We start from the raw sequence: 27,978 nt of genomic DNA, 5'->3' as shown, positions 1-27,978 counted from the left end.
GATCAATTACAGCATGGTAGAATTCCTAGATGTCATTCTTAAAATATCTCAGTATAGAAATAAGAAAAATTAAAAGTCAAGTCAGAACAGTTGCTGGACCTCAAAAGATGAGAATACATAAATTTTCTTTATTTCTTAAAAATAACACTAAATAAATAAAGATTGTAAGAGGAGCTACTCTGCTTGAAGAGACTTTCTGTCTCAGCTGGCCTTTTGGAAGGAGAATATGAGCAAATACTCAGAAAAGGCATATTTTCACTAGAAACTGATTCCATATTGTTCAAAGGAAAGCAGAGCCCCATTTGCTATTTCCATTGCTCACCTTTCTCTGTGCTTTCTCACAAACTGCTACTTGAAAGAAAAGTCAAGAAGTCCTTTCAGGCAAGAGAACCTGTCAATTTTTGCAGTCTCCTTCCTGGTGGATTTTTTAAGTGAGACATATTTCTGACCAATTTCTCAGTGTATCTACCCTTAAATTAATTTAATCTAGTCAATTAAACCTTTTGAAATTTCTAAACAAGGATTATTTGTGAATGCTGCACCATCAGCCTCATTTTTAGTATAATTTATATTTACTAATAGAAGTCCAAGTATGGATTTATGTTAATAATTTGGATGCTGGGATTAGATGATCTTTCATCAAATTGTTTAGACGTTCTTGAGGTGAGTGCTCTCAAAAGTAAAAATATTTTATGCATGATAGAGAAGTTTAATTGCCTTAAGATCAGTCTTAACTGTAAGAGTTCCTTCTTTTGCTTTTAGGAACCACGTATTTCCTAGGATCTTATCCTGTCCAATACCAGAGTATTGAAAAACCCTAAAATGAGTTATGATCTTCTGTCAGTTTTTATGACCCTATACAGTAATGAGAAATTTTCCATAATACCCCTTGTCAGACAAATCAAGGGTGAGTCATTAGCGCAAACTTAACATATAAAGGCATCTGAGGTGGCAAGACGTGTGGGAAAGGGAGAAAAGAGCTGTAAGAATCCCTGAGAACAGCAAAATCCAGTGGAAATAAAAACTTTTGTCATAGAGTATATGGTTTGCAGTTTATAATTCCAAAAGACAGAGCCCTGGATATAGGGTGAATCTAAAAGCAAGGCTCTTGTGCTGCATATTATGTCTATTAAAAAGTTAGCTAAATTTCATCAAAACCTTTCAAGGGTTGCTTTTGCTTTAATCCTATTTTTTGTTTGCCCTGATTTTAATTGCGTTAATTAGATCTTGTTTATTTCCAAGTAACTTACTTGTAGATTATTACATTTGCTGCCAAAGTTGCATTGTTCATTAAATTGTCTGTAATATTCATTCTTCTTAGCAGTTTTAATATAAATAAAATTCTTGCCAGATATTTTTGGATGAGAGAAAGTACCAGTGTTCAGTATATCTGTGCCCTTCACAATGTTTTCCCAGGCATTGGTTTCCAGATCCTAACTGGACTAAACTGCTTTATACCTCCCTCAGACAGATTATAGAAATGCAGGGATTTATACAGTGGTGCTCACATAGTAAAAACCTGGGTCTTGTGAGAGGAGGAAAATTGTATACCTTTGAAATTGTCATACTTTGGAGTCTGAATTCTTCAAACCACTGCTAATCACTAAATTATATGTGATTAACACTACATTTTCAGTCCAGTAGGTGTTTTATTTATGTTATCAAAATAACTTCAGTTCCTCAAGTCACTAAACCATATCTTTTAAAACCAAGTCCATTCCTACCCGTAGTACATCCTTTACTCATTTTACTTTGTATCACTGGGCTGATAATTAAGTGAAGTCTAACAAAATGGGAGCAAATAAATTTCTCCAGTAGCAGTAGTCTGGTTGCATTAAATCATTATATAAACAAATTAATAATGATACGGAATCTTATCATTACTTTGAATATGTCATTTGCTGATACATATATAATGCTTTTTTTTTACATACCACTGAGTGCTTAGAAAGAGTAAGTAGATGATCACAATCAAAACAACGATAAATCTCACACTAATATCTGCTACTTTCATTCAAAGGCACCCTGAAGCACTTTGCAGACTGTTATATATAGGAAAAGAAATTAGGAGTAGAAAATTACACTGAGATTTCATCAATATCTCCTGGTAATAATTACAGGATTTGATCAGATTCATTCATCTCCCATTTGGCTATTAATAGGAATATGACACTCTCTGAATTCAATCTTTATTCTCTTGAGGGGATTTTCTTTGGTGAGTAAAAACTTCAGAGACTTTCTCCACCCTATTAATGTGCAAAGTCTTTAAATACCATCAGAAGCATTACCACTTGCAGGAATTGAGTGTTCTAGCTATGATTATTTCTAAGTGTGTTGTACAAAGACAGGCATAATAACCAGTCCTTAGTTTAAAACTTTTTTGATTTTGTCAGCACTGATTAGTATGTCCAGAGGAAATACAAGCAAGTAAGAAAAGCATAACCTAGCCAGTCAATCTCTGAGTCTATTTGTCTTACTGGCACGTGTATGGGCCAAAAAATCATCATTATCCCATGTTTTTAAGAGCAAAAGAACTACCCAGGTTCTGAGGTAACTCATCTCTCTCAGCTCTTAGTTCAGCACTCCTAGTCCTCAATAGCTTCAGTGTACAGGAAAATGCATTTGCTGCAATGATGACACAAGTAAGTGATAACCAGAAAATAAGGCTTTTTCTGAAAAGAACTCTAACATTTAGCGTTTCTTGTCATGGCAACGGCTTTAAAGTGACCATATCACTAAGTGCATAAATAAAATATTAAAATGAGCAAAAAATGATCAGTAAAGAGGGAGAAAATTTTTACTGCTCCTTTTTATTTCCTTCATAGAAGGTGAAAGCTATTGGTGACAGGAAAACTGCTGCCCTTTAACAGCCTTATTTGGAGCTGAAATATTAGCTGGTTTTGTGAGAAACGAAGAAAAGAAAAAAAGAGAAATGCCAATAGTTTTCTTTTTACCTCTCTTCAAAGCATTCTTTATTTTAAATTGATATGTCCAACCTTAAAATATTCTTTGAAATAGTAAAAATCAGCAGAGAAAGTCTCAGAGGAAAACCTCAGAAAGAGTAAAGTGATGACCTACATTTATCCTCTATTAGAAGGGAGTGGATCCCATGGATGCAGTCTTTACCAGTGATGAAGATTAGGTCCACATACTTGTCTTTGTTATTCACTTTTTTCTTTCTTAAATGGAACATCCTTTAATCTTTTTCTTATACTGCTTGTTTCTAAATTGATGAAAAGGATGTCTTTGTAAAGGGCATGGTGATCTGGGGATGAAAAGCAGTGTGCTACAAGCCAGCACGACATGCAGGAGCAGCCTGCCAGGGTTCCTGCTCTCCTCTTTCCTCCTTTTCTACCAATGTCCAATGTAGCAACCTCACTGAGAGAGCACCTGGTGTAGCTCCAGCCAAAGAGGGTTAATGATCTCAGCAACTCAGAGTCACATAACACAAAGGACCACGTTCTCTGAGGGGGAAGAATACACACCTTAAGTAAAACAGTCACCTGCTATTTGAAAAAATCCAGTATTTTAATCTCTTATTGCTCTCTTCCTGACAGAGAACAGACACTAGTTCCAGTGAACTGTTGTTTGAAACTATGATGGTTATTCTCTTAACTAATTCAGTGGTGCGTCTTTTAAAAAGAATGTTTTGCTTTCCATCTCTTCAGATGGACCAAATAAGGATGACCACAGGAAAACTGTACTGTGCTATTGGAAGACTCTGAACATTAGCACAGATCTGAACACTATCACAGATCCCTGCTGCGCTGCCCAGTTATTAGCAATATAATGAGTCCAACCTTGGAGTCATCCAAGTTAGAGATGAAAAAGACTTTCATTTTCCTGAAATCATTACAAGTTCTCAGTTATAGTCATATTGTGTGGTTTTGTTAATTTTTCTAGATACTGAATTAATCCTTCATCCTGTGTTATTTTTGAACAAAGGAATTGATATTTTAGATCAAAAAGTTCTTTGCTTTAGATACCCAATTACATGGCAGCATAGAGCTAAAAAGAGGAGCAGGGGAGAAGAGAGAAAAATAGAAGGATTTCTTTTGTTTCTTCTTTCTTTCTTCTCTGTCCAAAATTATAATCTTAATACTATATGTAGGGCATTTTTTCCTGTGTGGGTAATTTAGCCTTTTATATGTGTGTTTATATTAAAAAATAAAAACACAAACAAAACAAAACAAAAAATACAAACCAACCAAAAATATAAAAACCTAAAAAAACAACCCACAGAGGCAAACCAGCTGAGAGATAAAGTACCTCATTAAATATTGCTTATTTCATTTTCTATTTGGAAGAAAGAACACTCAATGCCAGTTGGGTTCATCTCTTGAAATAATAAAGGAAAAATATTGTAACTGTGCACAGTGATTTGGTCTAAGCATAAAAAAACACTTGCAGTTGGAATGAGGAGCTCTAAGACATGACTATAAATTGAATTTTTGTGGTTTTGCTGGCAAAAATGGGGTTTGAGCTGCATGCAATTGTTGTACACCTATCCTTTTGGTGCTTAGATCAAGGAAAATAATTTCATATGCTTCACAATTGCTTTCTTTTTTGTGTCTCTGTAATTCAGGAGGAAAGACAGTGGGATGCTGTCATACAAAGAGCACCTACCAGTCAGCCAGGTGGTGGTTGGAGACCTTGACAGGCCTGGGTCTGAAGCCAAGGTATCCGTGGGTCCTGTGCGCTGCCAAGGAGATAGTAAGTTCTCTGGTTTTCTTCCTCATACTCCTGAGTAGAAACTCAGATGGAAAGGGCTAATTTTGGAGACACCCCTGGGAACTTATGGCTGTCTGCTCAAAAGACCTTTTGCTATGAAAGCATGATGGGATTTGAGAAATTTTGTCTATGAAAATATACATATAATGGCTTACCTTTTCATTTAAAATACCAATATACTTCTTCATGTTATGGCAAATGTGGCAACTTGGATTATTCAACTAAGTTTATGTAGATGAGCAGTAATAGACATTGCATATTAATATCTCTCAACGTCTGTGCTTCTGTTGGGTGCTCTTGTCATTATCAATACTATGCTTATAGGATATAAATGGTACCACGATGGCAAAACTCATCACTAATCTCTGGTTGTAGGTGTATAAATTTGACAAGATTTGATCAGATGCTAGCTGTACCAGGACAAGATGTTTCCATGTAAAGCACTGGGAGTTTTTTGTTGCAGTCTTTGGTTTCCAGACCGAGTGATGATAAGAGGTGTACATCTTCCAATTTGATCATCTAGTGATGGAGTAAATCAGTATCATGTTTAAATTTCCACTGCACACACACTCAAAATTGGAATGCACTGAGGAAAATTGTAGTCCTGATTCAGTCTGTTTTATATTTCAGGAGGTGAAATTCACTACCAAAGGCAGAGCAACTGTTTAAGGCCTTTCTAAATCACACTTCAAAAATTCAAACTCTGTGCAATTGACAAACCCATTTTATTTTTTTGCTGTGTTTTAAGGCAGTTCTCTTATAATAGGTGCAGTAAGGAAAGGTTGTCTGATTTAATATAAAACAACTAATATTTGTATGATCTATAAATAATACAAAATCCAGCCATGGTAAAGAGTACTATAACTCAGCCTGTAAGACTGAGGTGATGCAGAAATATTCACATCATATATTTGTTGCTTGTTATATATGGTGTTGGACCAATCACAGATGAGTCTGTGTTTATTTGTATCTCAGCTAAGTTTGATAAACTTTTTTATTATGGGCTCTTACAACTGATGACACAAAAGAACAAAAATTATTTTTCTTGCACCCATATTCCTCATATCCTGAATATGAGTGCTTATAGAAATGTCAGTCTCTAAAATGTGAGCCATTTCTAAATATTAGTGTAAATGAAACTTCATCTGAGCAGGCAATAGCCTTTATTAGTGTGACTGAATGACACAGCCTTTTGGGAAACTGAAGGGGTGTATTCCTACCATTCTGATTAATTTAATTTTCTCCTTTGAAAATGAACTTTACAGATATGATTTGTAGTTTTTTAAAAACTTTTCCTATGAATAAATTTGATTTTTTTTTTCCATGACTATATATTATTGTCAGAAATCTGGTATCACAGATATGTTCTCACAGGAGATAATATAAACCCCAGTCCTTTGCAAAGCTCCTGTTTTACATTCCCAGGACATTTACTAAACATTCCCCTTTGTATTCTTTCATCAATGTATATAAAGCTGCTGTTTCACCTTGTGCAAAACAAGGTTTCCATTCCAGAGAAAATGCCAAAATTTTAAACTGTGCTTTTGTTCCAAATTTGAAGAAAGATCCAAAGTACTAAATTTCTGGAAAAGGATTAAAAACAACAACAAACCACAAGCCAATTGTTTTTTGGTTTTTTGTTGGTTGTTGTTGGGTTTTTTTGGTGTATTACATGCATCAAAACCAACATTATTAGTCCTAAAGATGTTGAGTGACATCACAGAACAGTTCATGCATTCAGTTAAATTCAGTTGTATGTGCAAATGAAATTCAGTTATAGTCATGAAGACTGTCTAAGAAATGCAGATTTTTGTTTTGCTTGCAAGGATGGTAGAAAAAGTAACCAGTCAAATTAAAATTTACCTATTTAGGAGAATTTCTCATTGTGGTTGCAGCCAATACCATTAAAACCTGTCTTGCCCTGTGGGTTGTCCATACCATGTGTAATATTAACCCATAGTCCAGGGATATTTTGCAGCACATGAAGTCATATTTTCCCACCAGAATTACAGTATAATTTGCCACTTCATAGCTAATTCTGTGTAACATCTAGTGACAGTGACATGTCACCTAGGCCAACTCACAGCTGTACCTGAGTACAGCAGTAAGAGTGCCACAGAGCTGATGGCCTTTGCAGTCCTTAAAAAGAGACAGCTCAAAGCTTAATATTTGAGGGCAAAGACGACTAAAGAAAGCAAAGATATTTATCATTTCATTCAATTCACTTCTTCCCATGCTCATCAAATTCTCAAGAATCCATTAATCATCAGAGGCCACAAGAATTAACTGTTCCTACATTATTGACTGACCAAAGTAAATCTGAAAATCATCCATCTCAGTGCAATTTGTTTTGACACAAACCAAGAAAGATTGCAGAATCCTAAGTGCTTTCCTGTTACAAAAATAACAATATTTTTCTTTCAGAAATATAGGGTTTATTTTGGTCCCACAAATGACAATTTCATTTTTTTCTTTTTGCCTGATTTATTACTTTATTAAGGCTGTTCTTGAATAGCAGCTACTGTTGGAGATAAAGATCAGAAAACTGGTTTATGCATGATTACACATCTTTGTGTTCCAGAAGTATTCTTCATATTTAACTGCACAAAACACTACTTGCATTCTGAAAAGTGGTCAGCAAAAAAGGCCTTTATTACCCCTCTAAAGATCTGCTTAAGTTGCCATATTCTATCAGAATGATGAAGACACATTGAGTCACTGTGGCAAAAATCCCATAAATCTGGTTTGGGCCTATTTTGAACCTTAGATTAAATACCCAGGATGTCTCTTTCCTATTTGCTATTTTAGTGTTAAGGAATGTTTTCTTAACATCTAATGATTTTTCTAAGTGGTGATCTACCAGGGAAGCAAAGTTACCCAATTTCATGGAGAACAGGTGCACAAAGAGGAGATGAATTTGGTGGGATTTTTTGACACTTTTTGACACTCATGCTGCAACGATTCAAAGATCAAGCAAGGGTTTTTAGCAAATGTCGACTCTACACAGACTTAAAGCAAAGCTGTCCTTCCTGACCACAACTCTATGAGTGTTGTACTTACAGCATGACAGTGACAGTTTGTCAGCGCATTTTCAATATCCTCTTAGGAGAACTGGAATTTAAAGTATAAGCAAAGAAAATCAGTCCTTAGTCTCCACAGTAATACTGGATGAGGGAACTACTCTTGTCTCCCCTGAAAATATTCCCTGATTCTGTGCAGGATTAAGAAAAAGGGCATTTTAGAATGACAAATTATTATTTTTAATTCTTCAGTTAACTTTGAGACACTGATTAAAATCCCTTTACAGACCTATTACATTTTTTCTAATACTTATGCAATAGGACCTGGACTCCTCAGCTGCCCTGCATTTAACCTTGGCCAACCAGTAAAAGAAAAACCTTGTCCATCTCTTTACGCTATTTTACTGCAATGCAAAAGGGCACCTTGAGCCTTCTCCCTTTAGAGAAGAGCACAAGTGTGCTGAGGGGTTTTTTGTGTCTAAGCTCAGCCTGAGGTGGTAGATCAAGGCTTCTAAAGCAGATCTGGTAATTTCTTTTGAAGCCAGACTGGAGAACTTAGCTTGCCATAGTGGGGCTATTGCTACAGAGATTTTTGTCAATAATCATATTGAATCAAAATTACTTTTGTGGCTTCTGGCACCTTCTGAAAAACTTTTTTCATTCCCCTTAGGAAAATACCGGTTTTCACAAAGCTTCTATATTTGCCACCTGCTAAGAGTATCCTTTTCCCAAGGACTTCCAAAGATTTTTATTTCAGTTTGCTCTTTATAAGCCCAGAGGGGAATAGACTGACTATTCTGCTCTAGATTTGCTTTTCTCCTTGAGTCTGTTTTCCTTTTGTCCCATTTCCTCTATAGCAAAGACAGAATTTAAAGGGGAGATGTTTTTTACACAGCTCAGATTTATGTTTTTTCCATCTCCTCTGCTGTACAGTTTTTATCCTCCCAGTAAGACTTTGATTTCTGAGCCATGAATCATTTTCTTGTATATTACTTCTATTATCTGTAATCTTCAAAATGTGGAGGAGGAAGCAGCTGCATTGACTGTGGTTCTTCCTAAGCTAAGTTTTTGTGAAGACCAGTATCAGCAGTGTGCTTGCAGAACCCTCAAAGACAGACAAAAAATATCCCCTTCACAGATAACTGAAGTTCAGGAACAAATCAAAGCTCAGTTCTTCCATCAGTGCATTGATTTTGTTTGAGCACATGTACATATGATTCTGCATGTGTGTTTTCAGGGGAAATGTACCTGGAGTTCCTTTTTTCAGTGATTTTGATTATAGCTCATTATTACTCCTTTCATTACTGATGTTTTGTTTCTTTCAATTACAAATATCACTTCTGGTTTTACCCTTTTTAGAATGTTCCAGCAGAGTTGGCTTATTTATTCAGACAGTGGTATGGGCATGCACATTTTTTGTGACTCTGGGTTTGTATTGACACCACTATGTAGTTATCTAAACCAAACAGCCACTTCCAGGGTCACTGCTTAGAGCCTGGTATCCTTGGTAAGGAGTGGGTTTGTATTCCTTAAGTACTTCTTATGCATCACATGTGCAAGTTGGTGACTCAGATCTGTCACTTGTAATGAAAATAAATTAACTGTTTCATGTGCATGCTAAATCCATTTTCATTACATTGCAAATTGAGTACTCTTTCAACAACCTGAACTTGTTTTTCAAGGGTACCACCTGAATTTCAGGGAAAAAAATAGCATAGCCTTACAGTGCAGTTTCCAGTTACACATTAAACCTACATCCAAGGTCAATTCTCTAGTAGGATAATGCAGTGTGTCAACTCAAACAGATCTGCAGTGTTGTTACTGCTACAAACATAAGTACGGTGCATAGGTAAACTGGAGATATCCTGGGGGGGAAAAAAACCCAAAAAAAAAAACCCAATGTAATTGAATTATTGAAAGATTCAACTGGAATTGAGTCCTCTACTAGAAAGAGAAGCAATTTACTCCTACTCTGTCTTAAACAACATTCCTGTTATGTAGTGACTTGTCTTACAGGTTAATGGAAGTGAAAACACTGCATCAAATGAAAATTAACATCAGTGATATCCTCTATGATACCCCCTACCAAAAACCAAAACCAAGCCACCAGAGTGCTTTCAGCAAAATACAAAATTTTTTCTTTTGAAACTCCTGAAGCAATGATTCTGCTGGAGGCTTGTGTGATGGGATTCCATATCTGAAATTTAGGCAATTCCCTTTTGAGTTGTTAATTTCTCTCTGCTACTAAGGTTAGAAAACCAGTGAAAATCTCTCAATTTTCTACATTTACCTTTTTTTATTTTTTTTTGTGCTTGTATTGCTAGATGTATCTTCATACATTTTTATACTATTATTTTTATCTTCTTGTGATTTTCAAATAAATTGTGGTATGTTCAGCAGGGAAAATACAGATCAAAATTTGATCCATCTAAGAGTTTAAGTTTTTTTTCACCAGTACATAACGGTGCCCTCAGTACACATGATAATTTGTCTGCTGTATTTTCACATCTATTACCACAGCATGTCTTTATGTGCTGAACTGGATTGTAAATTGTACAACTCAAGGGGAAATACAGATTCATCCAAAGAACATCAAGGCATTGTGCTCACTGCTTATCACAGTTGTTCCAGTGCTTCCAGCAAAACAGAGAAAGAAAAGTGTTCTTTTTATTTTTTCTTCAATAAAAGCAACCTGCCAACCAAGTGCTGCCAGAAGTACTATTTCAGACTCATTTGATTTTTTCAGTGGATTATATTGAGGGTGACAAAACGACAGTCTTCATTTCAGATTCGGGTAGGGATCTATGCTTTAGTTAATCAAACTGCTGTAGTTATCCTTCATATGCAATTGCTTTCCCCAGAGACCCAAGAGAAAAAATGACCCACTAGGTCATTTTTCTGCAACTTTTTAAGTAAAAAAAACCCACATTCTTTTGCAGTTGTTTAACATCGAATTTAAATATTGTCATTTCTCATTCTTAAGGCTTTCACTTTCCCTTCACCTTTAACCCTGTTTCATAATGCATAATTAAATTTATTGTGAAGTTTAACTAGAATTTATTTTCATCTTCATGCAGAAATATTTTCTCTAGGAAGCAGTGCTTAAATGCCCTCCTGTGGAGTCTTAATGTTTCTTAGAGAACTCTTCATTTTCTCACCTCCCAGGAAAGCTTAGACTGTGGCCAGTTACCTCATACAAGTATAGGCTGTTTCTGGCCATGTAAATAAAACTTTGCCTGTCTTGAAAATAGGAGCTGGAAAATCTCCATTGTTCACATGAATTTCAGGCATTTCTCTGCCATGCTGAAACACACCAGGAAATTTAAAGGTGGATTTGGGATAAAATATGTCCTTCTCTTATGTATGTTCTCATATCCTTCCTAAGCAGCAAAGTGCTCCAAGTGCTGGCACTCTGGCTGGTAGCTTTGTCATCCTTTTTAATTGGAACCAGTTCTCAGAAGCACTGTAATTACATTCAAAAGTGATTCTCTGATGTTGTACATCAAAAACTTTTGACTTTAATTTAGAACTTCCTGTTATGTATGTTTTTCAGCAAGATAAGCTCTACCTTAGATGATCCGTGGTGGACAGTACCAAAATGAGAAGACCTAATCTCTCTGAAATTGCAAATCAGCTGGAATTATCTTTGAGTTTAGGTGATGGAGAGTGTAAGGCAGTGTGAATAGTATTTGAACATGTATGGTTGGAATTATTTAAGTTCCAAAAAAATTATTTTCTTTCTTTGTGATGCTACTTAAACCTAGCTAATCATTCTAGACACTTTTCTCCTACTCTTTCGCATTTGTACAGCAGAAGACACTTTTGCCTAGATATTTGGAACAAATTAGTCTCCATAGGACTGTTAGATACTGTGAGTGCTCTTTCCACATAAAGCTCTGTTTTGCTTCTTTTTTTTATATTGTCTCAAAACCCACAGGGAATTGGTGACATTAATGCTTTATAAGCTCTCAGTGATTCTACAGTACACGACCTTTACAGAGGTTTATTTCATGGCCATAAAATTCTCTTTCAGTTCAAACTTGGAATACGTGTGTATCCATGGAATAAGTGCTTGTAAAATGACACAGTTTTAACATAGAAATTATTGACTCATAGGTTATATATGAATATTCTCTCTTGCATCCCACTCACTGTCAGGTTTTGTTCTGTTTCCTTTCTGAAAACAAATCATATCCATGAAATCTACTTACCTCACAGAGCAGGAAAAAGTGCAGTTTAACTGTTTTCCTAGTGGTCATGTCTTTTTAGCCTGACTGAAGCAACAGGATGCTTGCAAATAGTGCAGAAAAATAAAGTAATAGTAAAATCAAATTTAATTTTAGCATATTAAGAAAAGCAATGTCCCATACAGTTTGTTCCACATGCACATCAGTAATCCAAGATAAAAAGGAAAAAAGTGGATTTCTTCCCATTAGAATATACTGAGGAGAGGTCATTTTAACCACAAGCAATGGCTCTTGATGCAGTTTGAGACCTTTTTTTAAAATCCTTTTCCAGCTTTGCAAAGATCCAGCAGAGGCTGGGTTCTTTGTTCAAATGAGTGAGATTTATGACACTTTTTCCTAGTACCTGGTAGTGTATGAAAGTATTATAGATTACACTGTCACTCAGTGTGCATTTTCATTATGAATGCAATTTACATTGCTGGAGACTTTTCCTTAAGGTCATGAAGGCAGTATGCTCTGAGTATCTGTTTTGATGGGAAATGCATTTCAACCTGTTAATCTTTACTGTTTACCTTCCTTTAGTTACTTTTTCTCTGCATCCTCTACTGCCTTTGAAAAGGAAAGTCACACCTGTTTCACACATATGAATGTGTGTACATGTGAATGTAGGTACAAAGAATAACACAGCTCTATAATTTACATCTCCACCCTTCCTAGATTTATCATGAAATGTAAATCTGACAGCAAACTTTTACAATAGGCATTGACCTGCATTTTATAAAATACTTTTAATTCTCATATGCATTCAATTCTACCAAAATGTGTTTGTTGGTATAAACTACAGAAGGCAGTTCATTCAAATATCAATGAACTAATAAATTTTGCTCTTTTTACATATTTGCTGAAGTAATGAAAACATATGGCAATCGATGCCCATGTTCAATTCTCCAACTGATCATAAAAGAAAAAAATGGTGAAGTTCCAAAGCGGAGTTATGAGCTTTAATGTTTTAGAGATACAGAATTCAAATGCAATTAAGAGCTAATTTTATTCAAATCCTCATCATCATTATGATTATACTGCCGTTAATTTTATCTTCTTTAATGCAAAAAAGAAATATCTGAAGCATTTCACATAAAGTATTGTCTCTAGATTCCTAGGGAATCTAAGCAAGCATCGTTAGTCTGACAGATGACATACTGTAGCAGTTCATATTAAACTCAAATCCTCTTGAAGTTATGCTTTAATTATAATTTCAAACATTTTACCATCTCTGTGATTGTAATGCATATTACTATCTTACCTCTTACCTGTAGCAAAATAAGAAAAGCAAATGTGCAGGATATAAACAAAATCTAAGAATGAGATGATGAGAGAATTCCCACAGTGTATTGAAAAGTGATGAGAAGGAGATGTCAGTAATAACCATAAGGAATTAGGAGAACCTGTGACTAAACTGGGGATTGAGAAGTTGCTGGAATCCTGTCTATTACATGTACAAATTTACAGCCACCTTTAAATTTGACCCCATAAGCCTGAGTTTTCTTAGAAATGAGGTATAATAGGGAGGGAATTATCTATATTTATTTTTTAGGTTGAAGTCTTTCTCACTTTAATACTTCTGGCCTGCACATTCCTGCATCACTGACTGACATTTAAAGAGCAAAAAGAGCAGAAAAAGGCAGAGAATTATTGAAGGTGAGGTAGAGTGAGGTCAGTGTCGTTCATCCCTACGTGTAAGTTATGCAAATTCAGTCTCATTTAGACATAGATAAGTGATTGGCAGCAGGATGGAGAATAGCCATTTATAACCTCACAGCACCCAATATCTGACACACAACACAAAGTATCTCAGTAATATTTAAAATGTTCAGACACCAAGATGGAAAAACTAATAAGAAGAAGTTGGAGACCTTTGGTGCTTGTTAAACTTGCACCACTGGTCTCCGTGCTAGGGAGCCAAGCTAACTCTAATTATGTCTAAATACAAGCATTCACAATAGCTGAACCTTTTCTATCCAATGATAGGCTAAAAAAGGAAGGTCAGGGATGTATTCCACAATCACAGCTGCTATTCATAAAGATTTCTCATCCCACATGCTACTGTCCCCATCCTTTAACTGTAGGATTGAATTTTGACAGCTTCAGTTCAACACCTTCCCATAATCAAGTCCTATTATATGGGTATATATATCATTATACACATGCTTTCCAAAATTTTTGAAGGAATATTACTTGATCCTTCTCTCTCAGTGAAGAAGGTCATTCTAGATTTTCATGTAGAGCTATGATGCAGTTCTCAAAGGAGCTACCTATTAACACAGGGTTGCAAAGTCGTGCGTTTTTGTCAAGTGATTAGAAGTCTGAACTGTTAAAAGGGAATATAGTAATAGTTTAAGAGAAGTGGAATAAGTATATTAAAAATTAACATCATATTTCTTTTCTCTGATCTATTTTTTAACGTTTTTTTCTGACCTTTGTCTTCTACGGAAAACTTGCAAATGTGGGAGAGAAAGGGCTAGGAAACTGTCAGAGAAATATTCAGTATTGCACACTTACTCCCTTTTCCAATGATAACGCTATGGAGAGCTTCCACTGGTAAATTTCTGAGTTTGAATATGCTGGGTTCCAAATTAACGATGCAACCTGTGAAGTGCCATAAACTAGATATTTACAGAGCAGATTTCAGAGGAATGTTTGCAGTTCCCTTCATTCTTCCTCTTTTCTCTGTTTAAAACTTACCTTTTGTGAGGTGCCAGCTTGATTTGTCAAAGCAAAAGAAGAAACTTGAAAAGGCAGATAATTTTAGTGAAGGCTTTAATTTTGAATCTGCTCAGCTAGAATTAAAAGGAGATGAGGGGAAAATCCAGTACCTTACAAAATAGTATCTTTTTTGTCATTAAAGCAATTCAGAGCAGTTTTATCCATTTCCTGTTGCAGGCTTACAGTAAACTGTCCTTCAAAAGTATTAGCTAAGCTTGCAGAATCATGAAGCTTTCAACTTTACAATATTAAGCAGCAAATTTTACTTTTTTATATGCCTGTATTTCAACTCTCATTTGTGAAGAATCATCTCCACATCTGATTTGGTCTAATTCAGAAGAGCAGTATTTTTCATGAGAACAGCTTTCAAAGAAGCAGTTATGGAAAGAGAGCCAGTAGTATTTTATGATTTCAAAAGGGTTTTTTCAGCCTTTTCTTTAGCTAATCAATTTCCAGCATGCCCACTGTATCTATATTTTCTTATTTATCTTTGGTTTCATCAACTCCTGCTGATAGAAAACTTTTGCCTTGTCACTCCAAGTAGATCTGCTTTTGAAAACTGAGGAACTAAATAAGTGTAAATCAATTATTACACACAGAACATAGTTCATGCATCTGTGTTCAAGTAACTCCCATTATCATTTCTTTTAGATTAGATATGACAAGGTTAAATTTAAAAGAATTTATTGTTATGTGCTGCTCTTGTGTATTTCAGATTGAGGCAGAAGTAAATTTCATCCACAGCTGGCAGGATATCTTCCAGGGAAGTTAAGGTGTTCCCAAAAATGTAGAAAAGGGATTCTTCCAGAAAATATTTTAATTTCCTATCCCAAAAGAAGAGCAAATTCTCCAAAATTCATGCCATGTAAACTCTAAAAATATAAGAAGTCGTTTGAAACAGAACATGTTGGTTATCAAGCTCTCAATTGATGAGATCAGTGGAAGGACTTCATTGTGACTTTGACTTTCAACATTTTACAAAATAGCCTTTTTCATCACTGTTTAACTATATTTCATAAATGAAGTTTTGAACTAAATGCCTGCTTAAAATGTCTGAATCAGAGCAAAATTTTCAAACCAATTGGCTCAGTGTAGTTACATTTCATTAACAGTTTCAAGAAACTTTTAATTTCCTTCAAAACTCTCAAAAGCTTCAGTGTTTTCTAAAAATGACAAGGTCTTGCTAGAAAACTAGCATGGGAGAGGCACTCCTTCTTTCCTTTCTATAAATACAAAATAACTCCCTATGCTGAGACAGAGATTTTAGAGATTTTGCTTCTGTAAAATAAAAGTAAACATTCCTGAAGAATCCTCAGTCCTGCTTAAATCGTAATGTGATTAACTGATATTTTACTCCTCCTTATCTTGAAGCTGTCTCTCTATGTCACCATGTAGAGAGAGCTTTTCCCTATTCTCTATGCACACACTGTATTTCAGGTGGCTAATCTGATTGTTCTCCATAATATCACTAGGCAATTTTGGATCCCATAAGGACAGCCAGTCATTAAATAAAAATGTTATTATCATACAGTTCATTGCAGCTATCCCAACCTCAGAAAATCTGTAGCAGTGTAGAGCAAGATACAAGCAAATAAAATCAAGATGCATAAAGCAATAGGCAATTGTTTTTTGAGAAAACAGCAAACCAACATCTGAAGCTGTAATTTCAAAATGTGTGTCATTGTTATCAGTTCAATAACAATTTCCCATGGCAACCCAAAAAGAAAGGTGTTTTGTTGATTTTTTTTTCCTTTAATCCATGAACTGTTGGAATCTCTAAATAACAAAAATACATAGGTTTTCATTATCATAGTTCTTTATCTTTTTAGCCCTTAATTAATAAATTTATCTCACATAGTAATAAAAATATTTTCTGAAATGAGGATGGGGGATAAGCAAGCCCAGTCCCCTCAGACTCTCCTCACTCCACTTGTTTCAGTTTTCACCTGCCTGTTAAACATATGGATACCTTGGTAACCAGGAAAAGGGCAGAGACAACAGGTTGACTGTTTTAATGGCTCAAGATCTGTAAGTCAGGCCTTTCTTTCTCCAGGGTTTTACAGGACAATCCTGCTAATAGATAACTAGTACTGATGTAGTAGCTCAGCCAACACCTGCATGATGCAGTTCCACACATATCTTTAGCTGATGCTAACATCACAGATAAGAGAGACCAGTATGGTTTGTTTGTGTCTGCCTATCAAAAATCTGTCATGTTCTGAGGAAGGGAATATAAATGGCACAAAAAATTGCCTCAGTTCCTTCCTGATCTTCAGTGACATAGAAGCTGGTGGACATCCTAACAAACCAGAGACCCAGGGATATACCTCAGGAGCTGCATTGTCTATCTCCATCAAGTCTACTGGAATCACTTTCAAAAATCCCTAGGTAACTACTAGCATAAGTAATTAAGTATTCTCCACTAACATCTAAAATGCATGAGCAAAACCCTAAACCAAGATCTTTAACCAATAGGAAATTTCATATATGGGTAGGGACTTACCAGGACAAAACAAGATTTTCTGCCTCTAAAAAATACATTTGATGTTGAAAGAAAATGTGACATGTAAGACTATCAAACTCAATTTATATCAGCCTTATTCTATGCAGTACCATTCATGAAAATAAGGAAATTATTCCATGATTTTCCACACAATTTCTTTTCCTTTGTGATTTCAATGTGTACAAACCAAAATTATTCTTGAATAATATTCAAATGTTTCTAAAGTGCACCTGCAAATTTTGTTTTTCTGGGCTTCAGGGATTCTGAATTCTGCAGACTGTGTTAAATATGCATTGTAGGAAGAATTATTAGACTTGACCTTTTCCCAGTGATCTTTGGAGAAGTGGTGGGTTTTGCTGTAGATTTCTCTCTCCACCTTGTTACTCATCCCCTCTTTCCTAGTTGTACTCACACCCTTGAAGAGACTTTGGCAAGTAAACATCATCACTTATCACGAAAAGCAAGCCAGAGACCCTCTACATCTCCTCCCTCTTATTTACAGATGAAGAGTCAGTAGTTCATAGTGACTGAGCTATGATCAAGGAAATTAAATTCATTAGTAAAACAAGAAACATTCCAGACATGCACAGCACAGCTTGAAGTATTCAGCTGAGGAACTAATTAAAGACAGATAGCTGAGTGGGTAATGAATAAACACACATTATTGTGGGTAGAAATAGCTAGCACAAATATGTGTATTCCCTGTTATATTTGATGGGAAACTAAATTATCACATATACTGAAGCAAATTGAACAGTAAGAGCTCTCCTAAAGCTTCTTAGTGCAGACTATCCTTAAAGGTGGAAGCAGGCAGCAGGATCAACAAATGGAGCCCCTGCAATGTTGTTTTTGCAGCTCTCAGCCTTCTACCACAAGGGTCTGTGCTGCCTGCAGCTCTCACACAGCAAAAACAGGCCAACACTTGCCTAGTCCATCGTGCATTCCCTGAACAGGAGCACAGACCTGCTTGACCCTCTGAACAAGAGGCTTTGAATTACTTTTTCTTTCTGCACCCCCTTGCCTTTCTCAGCACTTCTGGGCCTCCAGCCAAGTGATCCCTCTGTGGGCACTCAGCTGTGCAGCACTCCTGGTATTTCACATACTGGTGCCAGGGAGCACCCAGACAGGGTAACCAACGACTTGATAGGAAATATCTGCCCATTAATATCAAGTAGGGATGCAGATATTTAATCCCACCATTTGAAGAGGATCAGATTGTTTCTGCAAGAAGCAGATGCAAATGGCAGGGCTGCCTGTAGCTGTTAAAAGACTGTTGTCTTTTTTTATCAGATTTGTAGACTACGATATGCCTCATACCAGCCATTTCCAGAGACTGCTTTTTGCACAGCAGTCTGTAAATGAGCAGAGAAAACACTTTTCATGACATGAAGGAAGCCAAAAGACATATGAGCTTTGAAAATACAGATCAAGAAGAACTCCTAGAGGAACTCAAATAGCTATTTACTAGATGAAAAACAATATTAAACTCAAGTTAAGTTTGCCAATGCTTATCACCAAACTGAAAGCTGATGGCACAGTTTTGAATGCATCAGTATGATAATAAATCTTACCATCCTAGCCATAGGTGGCATAGATTGCTAAACACTTCTGTGACATTCAGTGTTCTATCAGAAGATGTGTGGCTCATAGAGCAAATATCGTTTGCATGCTCTTGATTTTCACATGTGAGGTCAGGGAGAAGGAGAGTCAGTTATAAAATTTAGCCTACCTAAGTCTGTATTTCTATACTCACAGGTATTCATACTTTTAATTTTCCTTGGATTGTTAAGGCCCTTTTGAAATTTATAAGGGGCAGAGAGATGGAGGGGATCCAGTGACTAGGAGTTCAGACAGCTGGCTGCACTAATAACCAATAATAATTGGCTTAGAGGTACCACTGAATCCCCTGTAGCTACTGTCCTTGTAGCTGCTGGAAGCCTTCTGCAGTCAACTTCATGATCTCCATGGCTGCAGGTGACTAAAAAAACAAGATACTCTGTTACTCTGTTTGGCACTCAGATCTAGTCTAGTTCTTTTACCCAAGGCATTTATCCCACGCTGTCCTGGATCATGAGCTGGTAGCCTAGGATTTGTTTGGTTCCATAAAATGGAGGAAATCCATCACATTTCCAGAAAGAGCAATATAAATAACTTGACAGTTGATCATGTGTGCTCTTGCCTGCTTGTGTCTTCCAGCTTAGTTTGTTTCATTTAATAATATTGAACAGCAAATGGAAACAAAATCCTGTTTTATTCTCTACTGCCTGTAAATAAGCACTGTATTACTCCTTCTACCTCTGCATTTATAGAAGATAGACATATGTAGCCCAAATATTCAGCATTTAACTCATCTGGATAAGTTTAAATAGAAGTTATTTCAAACTCTCTCTAGACAGATTGAGACTACCAGGTGTAAATTTAGACTTGATATTGTAATATATAATGGCTGAGATGTTCTTGTGGCCTTAGCTGCATTATATTGCTTCCTGTAGCTGCATCTACAATTTATATAAAAGATACACTCCAGAAAAAAAAAAAAAAAAAAAAAAAGAAAAAGAAATCTAAAGAAATCTTGGAAAAAAGTACCTGGTATTTCCATGCAGCTCTTGTCATATTTTTAAAAATCAGTTAAATGCATTTTGCCTTGCTTACGTTTATAGTATTTTAGGTCTCCTCCTATTCCAAAAATGGTTTGAAGAAATCCTGTGCCACAAGGCTATTTGGTTCAAATCAAATGGACACTGTATCATCAAGAGCTGCTGCCAGCTGTAACACCTGATGAATTAGTAATTCCTGGAGTAGTGCTTTGCAATTTTTTTTAAAGTATTTAAAATAATATACACCTAAAAAACAATGTAGCTGTCATTAAAAAGTCAATATTTATGGATAGTTGACTGAGCCAGAATTTTTCATGTGCAACACTAAAGGGTTAACACACTCGCCTCAGGCTCAGCTGAATCCCTGTTGTCAGAGTCCACAGTTAAAATATTCACCACAGAAAATACTCATACCTTTGTAACAGAGAATGCAAGAAAAAAGACACTTTACAAGCATAGCATAGAAGGATCCTAGGCCTTAAAAGAAGGATATGTTCTTTTAAAATATAATATATATATTTTATATTTTTATCTTTGTTGATTTTTTTTCACCCCCAATGTAACTTCTTTGGCCTCTTGGAGTTGTTTTTGTGGGGTTTTGTTACTGTTGCTGTTCTTGTTTGGTTTTGTTTATTTGTTGGGAGTTTATATTTTCTATATTCTGAATTTATTTTCCTATCTCCTTCTCCTAGAGTTAATATCTCTCTCAGAGATACTAATGCACTGCTGGAGAGCAGAGTGAGGGCAGAGGGAACAGCTTCATGTGGTTCAAAAGCACACTCATATGAGTGTGCCAGAGCTTGTCTGGCTCTCTGCCATGCCCAGAAGGTGAGGAGTTTCCTTTAGTTCTCCTGTTTCCAGCAGGAAAGACAAAGTCTCGCCATACTATTTCCTCATCAAATTGACTTTCAGTTCATCAAGAATCAGAGATGAGCTGTCTGGAGACAGCTCCATCAGCCCTGCTGTGCACAGAACTTTACGAATCAAAATTCCTTTCTTCAACTGCTGATGCTCAACAATATATCTTAAATACAAATTTATTCTAAAAGTTTTTGGAATTCAAATTTCGAGTGGAAATTAAAATCATTCGTTGTCATGATTCTACTTTGCTTTTTTTGAGAAAAAAAATTGAAGAATGTAAATGTTCAGATTTTATTTTAATGGGGAAAAAAATTAAATGCTAAAAGCAGTGCTCTTTTACTCTGAAAGTGTTTCCAGGGTAGTATATAAACTTCATTATTGGTTGTGCCAAGTGTAGATTAACAAGTATTTTTATTTTTTCCCCACACAAAAGCTCCCTGAAACATACCAGAGTCTCAAGTTCAATATGAATTGTAAGAAAAGAATGTACAGCATATTCACCATAATGCATCCCATGAGATTTCCAGAGTGTTAGCAGTATAATAGCTGTAGTTTTATATTTTTGAGTTGTACTTTTGATCCCATGGTACTCTGAAGCTATTTTTTTAAACACAAATAAGTTTACTTGCTGCTGAGTTACGGTGCTGTAGGATACAGTGCTCAGCAGCATATAAAAACTTTAACCCAAATGAGTTTCATGAAGTTGCTAGGGCAATTTTGGAAGGTAGGTTGCAATTGCCCAAGTTTTAGCTTTACAACAGATAACACTGCTCTTTCTGAAAACATCATTTAATTTTCAGTCCCCTTAGAAAGTTGACTGTAAAAATATTTCTATGCAAAATAATATAACTTTGCATGGGAAGTCCTTGTCACAGGACCCTACAAATTTTACATCATTCATAAAGGGACTGGCAAATTCAAGGAGAAAAATAATACTCAGAGTTATTAAATATATTGACACTTCTGTATCAGAGAGTTTGAGGTACAGACTTGTGAGTGTTCAGAAAATGATAGTATTAATATCTGGTTCTCCTGGCATTGTACTCTTCCCCAGACATTCACAATTTTCTTGGGCAGAAGAAAGGTGGATGGACCTTCAGTGTGACATAATCTTCTTAACTTTTACAACTAAATTCTTTCAGGAGAGGTCTTCCCAGATCAAACACTTCAAAGGTAATGATATTAGAACCAGTACCACAGAGCAATTAATGGCCATTTTCAACATTAAGCAAATGCTTAAATGTCATAATATAAAATAAAATAGCATGATTTAGTGAAGTGATAGTAATAATATTATTCTAATAATTGTTTCAGTAAAGTACCAGTACCATAGAAATAATAGAAGTATAGTCCTTGTCATGTGTGCCAATAACTTTTCTTTGGCTCATTTAATTATACTCTTAATAGATGTGAAAGTAAAATCCTTGCAAAGGGAGAATATATTTTATATAGCTCCAAAGGAAGTTATATATTCAGTTCATATTATTTCTGTGACATGAGCTAGCTCACAATGCTCACCAATATTTTAATTTGGAAAAAGAAAATAAATCAATCTCTCTGTTTCAATTTTTAGTGACCCATCAGAAACAGAGCAATAGTTTAAATGAACAATTTAATTTGTACTGTCACTATGAATATTTAATCTAAATTAAGTATCAGGTTACCTTTCCCTGCTGCTCCTGCTGACAAAGCTAATTTTCTTTTTCAATTCAACTTCAGTACAGGCAGCTGCATTACTCCCAGGCAAAGGAAAGCCCACCTTTTATTAATGTAGTTTAACAGATTTGTACTTTGAAACACCATAAGACAACATTTAACTGTTCACTTCAACGAGTAGAAAGTTGACCTCCCTTGGGGGAGTGTGGCAGTGCTGCACTCATTACATTCTAAGTAGAACAAATAGATGCCTTGGTCAATCATGATTATGCTGCACAAAATATTATATTCTGATATAGGCTGTAGCTCCCTCAGTTGCCTCATCACTACAAGTGTGGTGTGAAAACAAGGCCAGATCTAGGATGACGTGCTATATAAGTGTATCTATTTTCCACTGGAGACAATGTATGCACATATGCCTAGGTTTCTCTATTCAGTGGGTCATGTTGGTTCTTTGTGTGGCAGCGTGTGGTATCGTGATATAACCCACTGAGTCTGCAATTGAAGGAGAGGCTGTTTCCTTGGATCCTGCAGGATTTTGGAGAGGAAGTTTGTTTGAAGCCATTTCAAAGGGAGAACTCTGAAGTGTATTAATATGTGTCATCATATAGTTGCAGTTAAGTTTATTTATTCTTTTCTGTTCCTTTCTTTTGTACTCAGATGGTATGGAAGTTTCTTTCCTCTTTTCCTTCTGTCTTTAAGACCACACTGCTAAAATAGCCAAGACACGACTGCAATAAAGGAGAAGTTCTTGGCCACTGACACTGTGGAATACATGTCCTGATTATAAAAATTGAGAGCAGAAAATAGAAGCAGTGTAAGAATAATAAGACATGAATGAATACTCTTTTTCATGAAGTAGAAACACAATGTTTTCTTGGGTGAGTGCTGATGACTGATGATTTAGAGATTCTGAGATATTTTTAAGTGTATGTCCTGGCTAAAGAATTACAGGAATTACAAGGTGCTTCTCTTCACAGTATTCAGCTAGCTCTTGTATATGTTGCCCCCAAAACTCCTCACCAAAGCCTTTGGATTAAGTAGTGAATTGGCACTTGAACTGGTTGAATCAAAACCTCCTAGCTACTGAGCTCTGAGTGATTTGCACTTTGTTTTGCTCATGTTAATAGTAAAATAGGTATAATCAGATAATGAAATCTAAAATTGGAACCTGTAATACAATTTTAATCTCAATAGATCAAAACACAGATTGTAAAGCATGATGCTATTAAAGCTGTTAACATGTTTAAATGTTATTTCTTTTGCACATATGCTCAACTACCACCATCAGCAATAAACAATTTGATGTTCTTGTCATCATAATTTAAAGCCATACATAGCAAAGAATGACCACAAACTCTAATTTTAATTTTAATTTGTGAAAGTTTATCATTCCCATAATGAAAGAAAATAGCAGCACCTTCCTCATCAAAGGTTCTGGGAAAAAACAGTTTGGGAAATTACAGTAAGTAGTTTATGTGAGTTTATGAACATCAAGCATGATTTGGAAGCCATTTAACATATTGCAAACAACTTCATAGGTAGGAAGTGATATATTTGTTGCAGGCTCAGACATGCAGAGAAGAAACAGATTGGTTTGTGACAGCTGGAGACAGCAAGGCTTATCATTTCTTCAAACGTCCCCACTGCTCAATTCTCATTCCACCAGAGTATAGCTTGATTATAATTTTGAGAGACAGAACTAAAAGTCCATGAAACCTTGCTGGTTGTCAGATGTGAGGAGAGCATATAAAGACTGTCCAGTGGGGAGTTCAAAATAAAAGCCACTATATCAAAAGAAAGTGTTTCTACATAATACTGCAAACAAAATTAGAAAATGGTATTCCCTGAGGAAAATGAAGGAAAGTGAGTTCAGGTCTTGGTACACTTGTAAAAAAAAAATGGTTTTCTATCCATCCATCTCAGTGCTATCAGGGATAGTTTGAGGCTGTGTTCAACCCATCTTTCCATCCCTTACTTTTCCCCTGAGGGAGAATTCTGATGTCGGAATCACAAACATATTTAAAAATATTTGTATAGTCGGCTTATTTGGGGTAATAATAATATTTTACATCTTTCTTCATGATTTGTCATGATTTCCAGAGTCAAGAATTGCCCATTAATACAAATTAGACACAAAAGTCAAAGATTACTTAAACTCTTAGAAATATACCACTGATACACATTCATACAGTGTGTTTTTGTGCAAAAAATAATCAGTTACTATTCAGAAAGAAAGAATAGAGCACAAAGTCTAAAAAACACTTTATGTAAAACTCTGGTTTAAATATCTGATTCCCATAAAATGTGACACTGAGTTCTCATTACTTTTAAAATTAGTGAATTTGAAACACGTTGCACTTAGTTGATTTTTTAGGGAACCTCTAGAAGATCTTATTTGCAAATTTTCATGTGGAAAAACCAAGAAATTCTGACTTCATTTACATCTGAGAAGAGAGTATTGTATCCAAACCTGGTTTGAGAAGCCTCTCAGTGGTATAACTCTCAGCTGTAACAGCCACAAAATTAGTTAGAAAATTAAGGGAGGGAAAGAGCAGTAGACAGAACACAAGCTCCTTCCTTACAACATTTCTCTTAGATGTATGAACTAGCACGCTTCCTTTAAAAAGTACTAGAAGAGTTTTAGATGTAATTGATCAAAGCACAAACTGTGTGCTGGGTTCATCCTTATTCAGGATTAATTAGGCTTAATTAATGTTTATGTGAGGATAACTTTTTTTCCTGAAACCTTGATTACTGCAGTGGACCAAGCCCTTAATATTAAAGCTTACTTTAAAGGCAACAATTCAAACTGCACCTTCTAATGCTGTTCTAAAGCATTTGGTAACTGCTGATATAACTATTACAATGCCAAATCCAAATAAATACCAATTCCACAGCTTTAGTAGCAAAAAATTTCTGATAGAAAACCCCCTTTCCTCCCAAACTGTGAGCTGACTTTCGTTTGCTGGACTCTTCTCAGGATGTCAGTTTCAGATCACAGTACTGCAAAGTGCTCAGTTATTTTAATGGGGCTCAAATTTACTACATGAAGCGTATCATTTTGTTCTATATGCAACTCCAAGCTTTTTTGGCAAGACATTACAGAGTCATATATTTTGACAGATATAGCTTTTCTGCTTATTCTAAAGGACATTTAAAATTGCATATCTAGTAATACCATAAATTAAATCTAAAGTTAAGTTTTACAATAAAGTGATTTAGAATAAAAATACATTTCATAGCCCTACAAACTGATGGTCATTAAGCATATTCACCATCTACTTTTAATTTTATAACCAAGCTTTTTGCTCTCTACAATATTTGAAGGGTTTTTTGTACTGAGAAAAATAACAAGGGAAGACAGATTATCTGTCTCTCTTGCGGCACAGCCTACACTGATGTCTACAATATCCTTACCAACATAAATAGTGCAGAGCTGTGATCCACTGATCGACCCATACATTGTATATTCAGAGCTGCCCCTATCCACTCTGTCTCTAAAACATTTTTGGAAATGTGGATGTGTTTCAGGCTAAAACTGCGCTACTGACATGCCTTCCACTTTTCATTGCCATGAAAATTTATCATTTTGGGGTTATCTTTCCAGGGCTTGAAACAAACAAACAAAGCAAGCAGCTTGAAATGTTTGCTCTAGATTTCAGTTTTTTCTCTGTGTGAACACAAGTAGCTTTCTAGAGCTATTCAGTATTATGTTTTCCCTTCTTGAACCATCTTCATTGCTAATCTTTCCCACTGTGGGGAGGCCCCATCTTCATCTTCTTTCTTTTCTTTCCACTGCTAACAGTAGCAGTTTTCATCTCTAGATCACACCAGCATGTGTAATGCTCGCTGCATAGGAACCAAAGCTTTTTTGTCCTGGCAAAGCACTAGGAATGGAAAAAATTGCAAGCAATTAACGTGTCAAATAAGTAAATTAAAATCTTGTGAAATTTTTTATGAGAGTGACAATGAAAGTATGATTGGAAAACAGGGGAAATGCATCAGTTAGCTTTCAGCTGAATTACCATGTTCTTCCTTACTCCCTTAATGCAAAGGAGGAAAGATACCTTTATTTCTCAAGTTTGGATTAGAGCTGACTGGTAAACTATGACTAGCCATTGCTAGTTTCTTGAGAAAGAAACCCACACTTTTTTTTCACTCTTATGTACTTCAGCTGAATATATTTGATATTGAAATTCTTAAGAAAATAAACCCCATACTGATATTTCATGAAGTCATTTTTCAGAGGAGCAGATGGGGAAGTACTTTGAATTTTTTCTCAAACATTATTCAAATGGGGCAAGTACAAATCATATTCTAATGCAACTTGTAAGTCACAAAACCTGCAACACTTGCAGGGAGTAAATGCCTGTGAATATTATGCAGTTGAAGTAGAGCAAGAGTGAAAATTACAAAATTATGTATATAATCTCAAAACATTCTTCATTTCATAGTGTTCATGTAAAGTGGAATGCAAGGGAGTTTTGATAAGTACTACTCTAAAAAGTTACGTGAGTATTTGGGAAATGGAGCACTGGATGAAATTTGCATTTCAGGACTAGCTGGGGTAAATCCTACCCTTCCATTCAGAACTATGACCTTGTAAACTTTTCCCGATATAGGAAATTTAAATTTTCTTGTAATAATAGTGTCTTAGTTTTGGGCCATGATTGGAGGGAAAGGCAAAGGACAGAAGTATTAGAAGTATTAGACTTCAGGAGTCTGCATTGTTTCCCCACTGCTCCATCTTAAGCTGGCAAATGAACCTGGTAGCAGCAGAAATGAAGGAGATTTGACTGGAGCTTTGGAAGAGCTTGATGGGGAAATGTGAGCAGCAGTCCTTGGGGGCTGCTATAATTTATGATACTTCATGGACAAACCCATCTATTCATCCAGTATTCAAGACACATGAGAGGATATTCAACCCTGCTTGCCACACCTGTTCTGCCCATCACAGGGCACATCTCAGAATCTGAGCAAATTTACTTTATCTTTGCTGAAATACTGCAAAAAAATATCTCTGCTTTTATTTTTACTATATGATTATAAGTAGGAGAAAATAAATAATAACCAGAAACTGTAGAAAGTTTGTTTCATAGGTTTAGTCCTACTAAAACAATGGCTAGTCATAGTTCATCACTTCCTATGTTGCATTTAATTTAACATTTATATCATTTTATCAGGTATTCTTTTGAAGGGATTTGGTAAACACAAGGGGATTTGTACAGTCTTTTGGGTAGTAGATAGGAAAGTTAATTTAGTGATTTCTACAGCCTTTGTGAGTTTTCTTTTTCAATTATTTTTGAAGGTAATTGTGAACTCTGCACAAAGCAATCGTGTAGGGCTATTTCCAAATTTGTGAAATATATATTTAATGCCAGTTATTAATTTATCCCATGTAGATGAAGCAGCAGCTGTAATAATGACATTCTAATTGGTTTTCATGGCATTAAGCAGCATATTAGCTAGAGGTTTACAGCTTCTTTGTGTGCAGTATTTGCTGGTGACAGTTTCACAACAGCATGTACAAATGTACCTTATTACAGTTTCAGTGTATAGGAAGTATTAAATTCCATTTGGAATAGGCATCAGCTTTAGGAAAAGCTTCTAAAAGTTCCCAGAGGGCAGAGATCTGATGTTTTGCAGCAATGCAGTAC

General features: G+C 35.6%; 1 protein-coding gene and 1 long non-coding RNA gene across 9 annotated transcripts in view; one reads left to right on the top strand and one right to left on the bottom strand.

Annotated features, from left to right (window-relative positions):
• CNTNAP2 (contactin associated protein 2) overlaps positions 1 to 27,978 on the top strand; it is a 1,020,050-nt gene that overhangs the window by 848,215 nt on the left and 143,857 nt on the right. Inside the window, exon 15 of the mRNA XM_015618213.3 lies at positions 4,586 to 4,713. Coding sequence (XP_015473699.1) covers positions 4,586 to 4,713 — 128 coding nt within the window. The remainder of the gene's footprint in view (positions 1 to 4,585; positions 4,714 to 27,978) is intronic.
• LOC107200141 overlaps positions 1 to 27,978 on the bottom strand; it is an 83,660-nt gene that overhangs the window by 39,923 nt on the left and 15,759 nt on the right. The window lies entirely within an intron of this gene.

Source organism: Parus major, chromosome 2, assembly GCF_001522545.3.
Source record: "Parus major isolate Abel chromosome 2, Parus_major1.1, whole genome shotgun sequence".
NCBI lineage: Eukaryota > Metazoa > Chordata > Aves > Passeriformes > Paridae > Parus > Parus major.
This window is presented reverse-complemented; position numbering and strand designations above follow the sequence as displayed.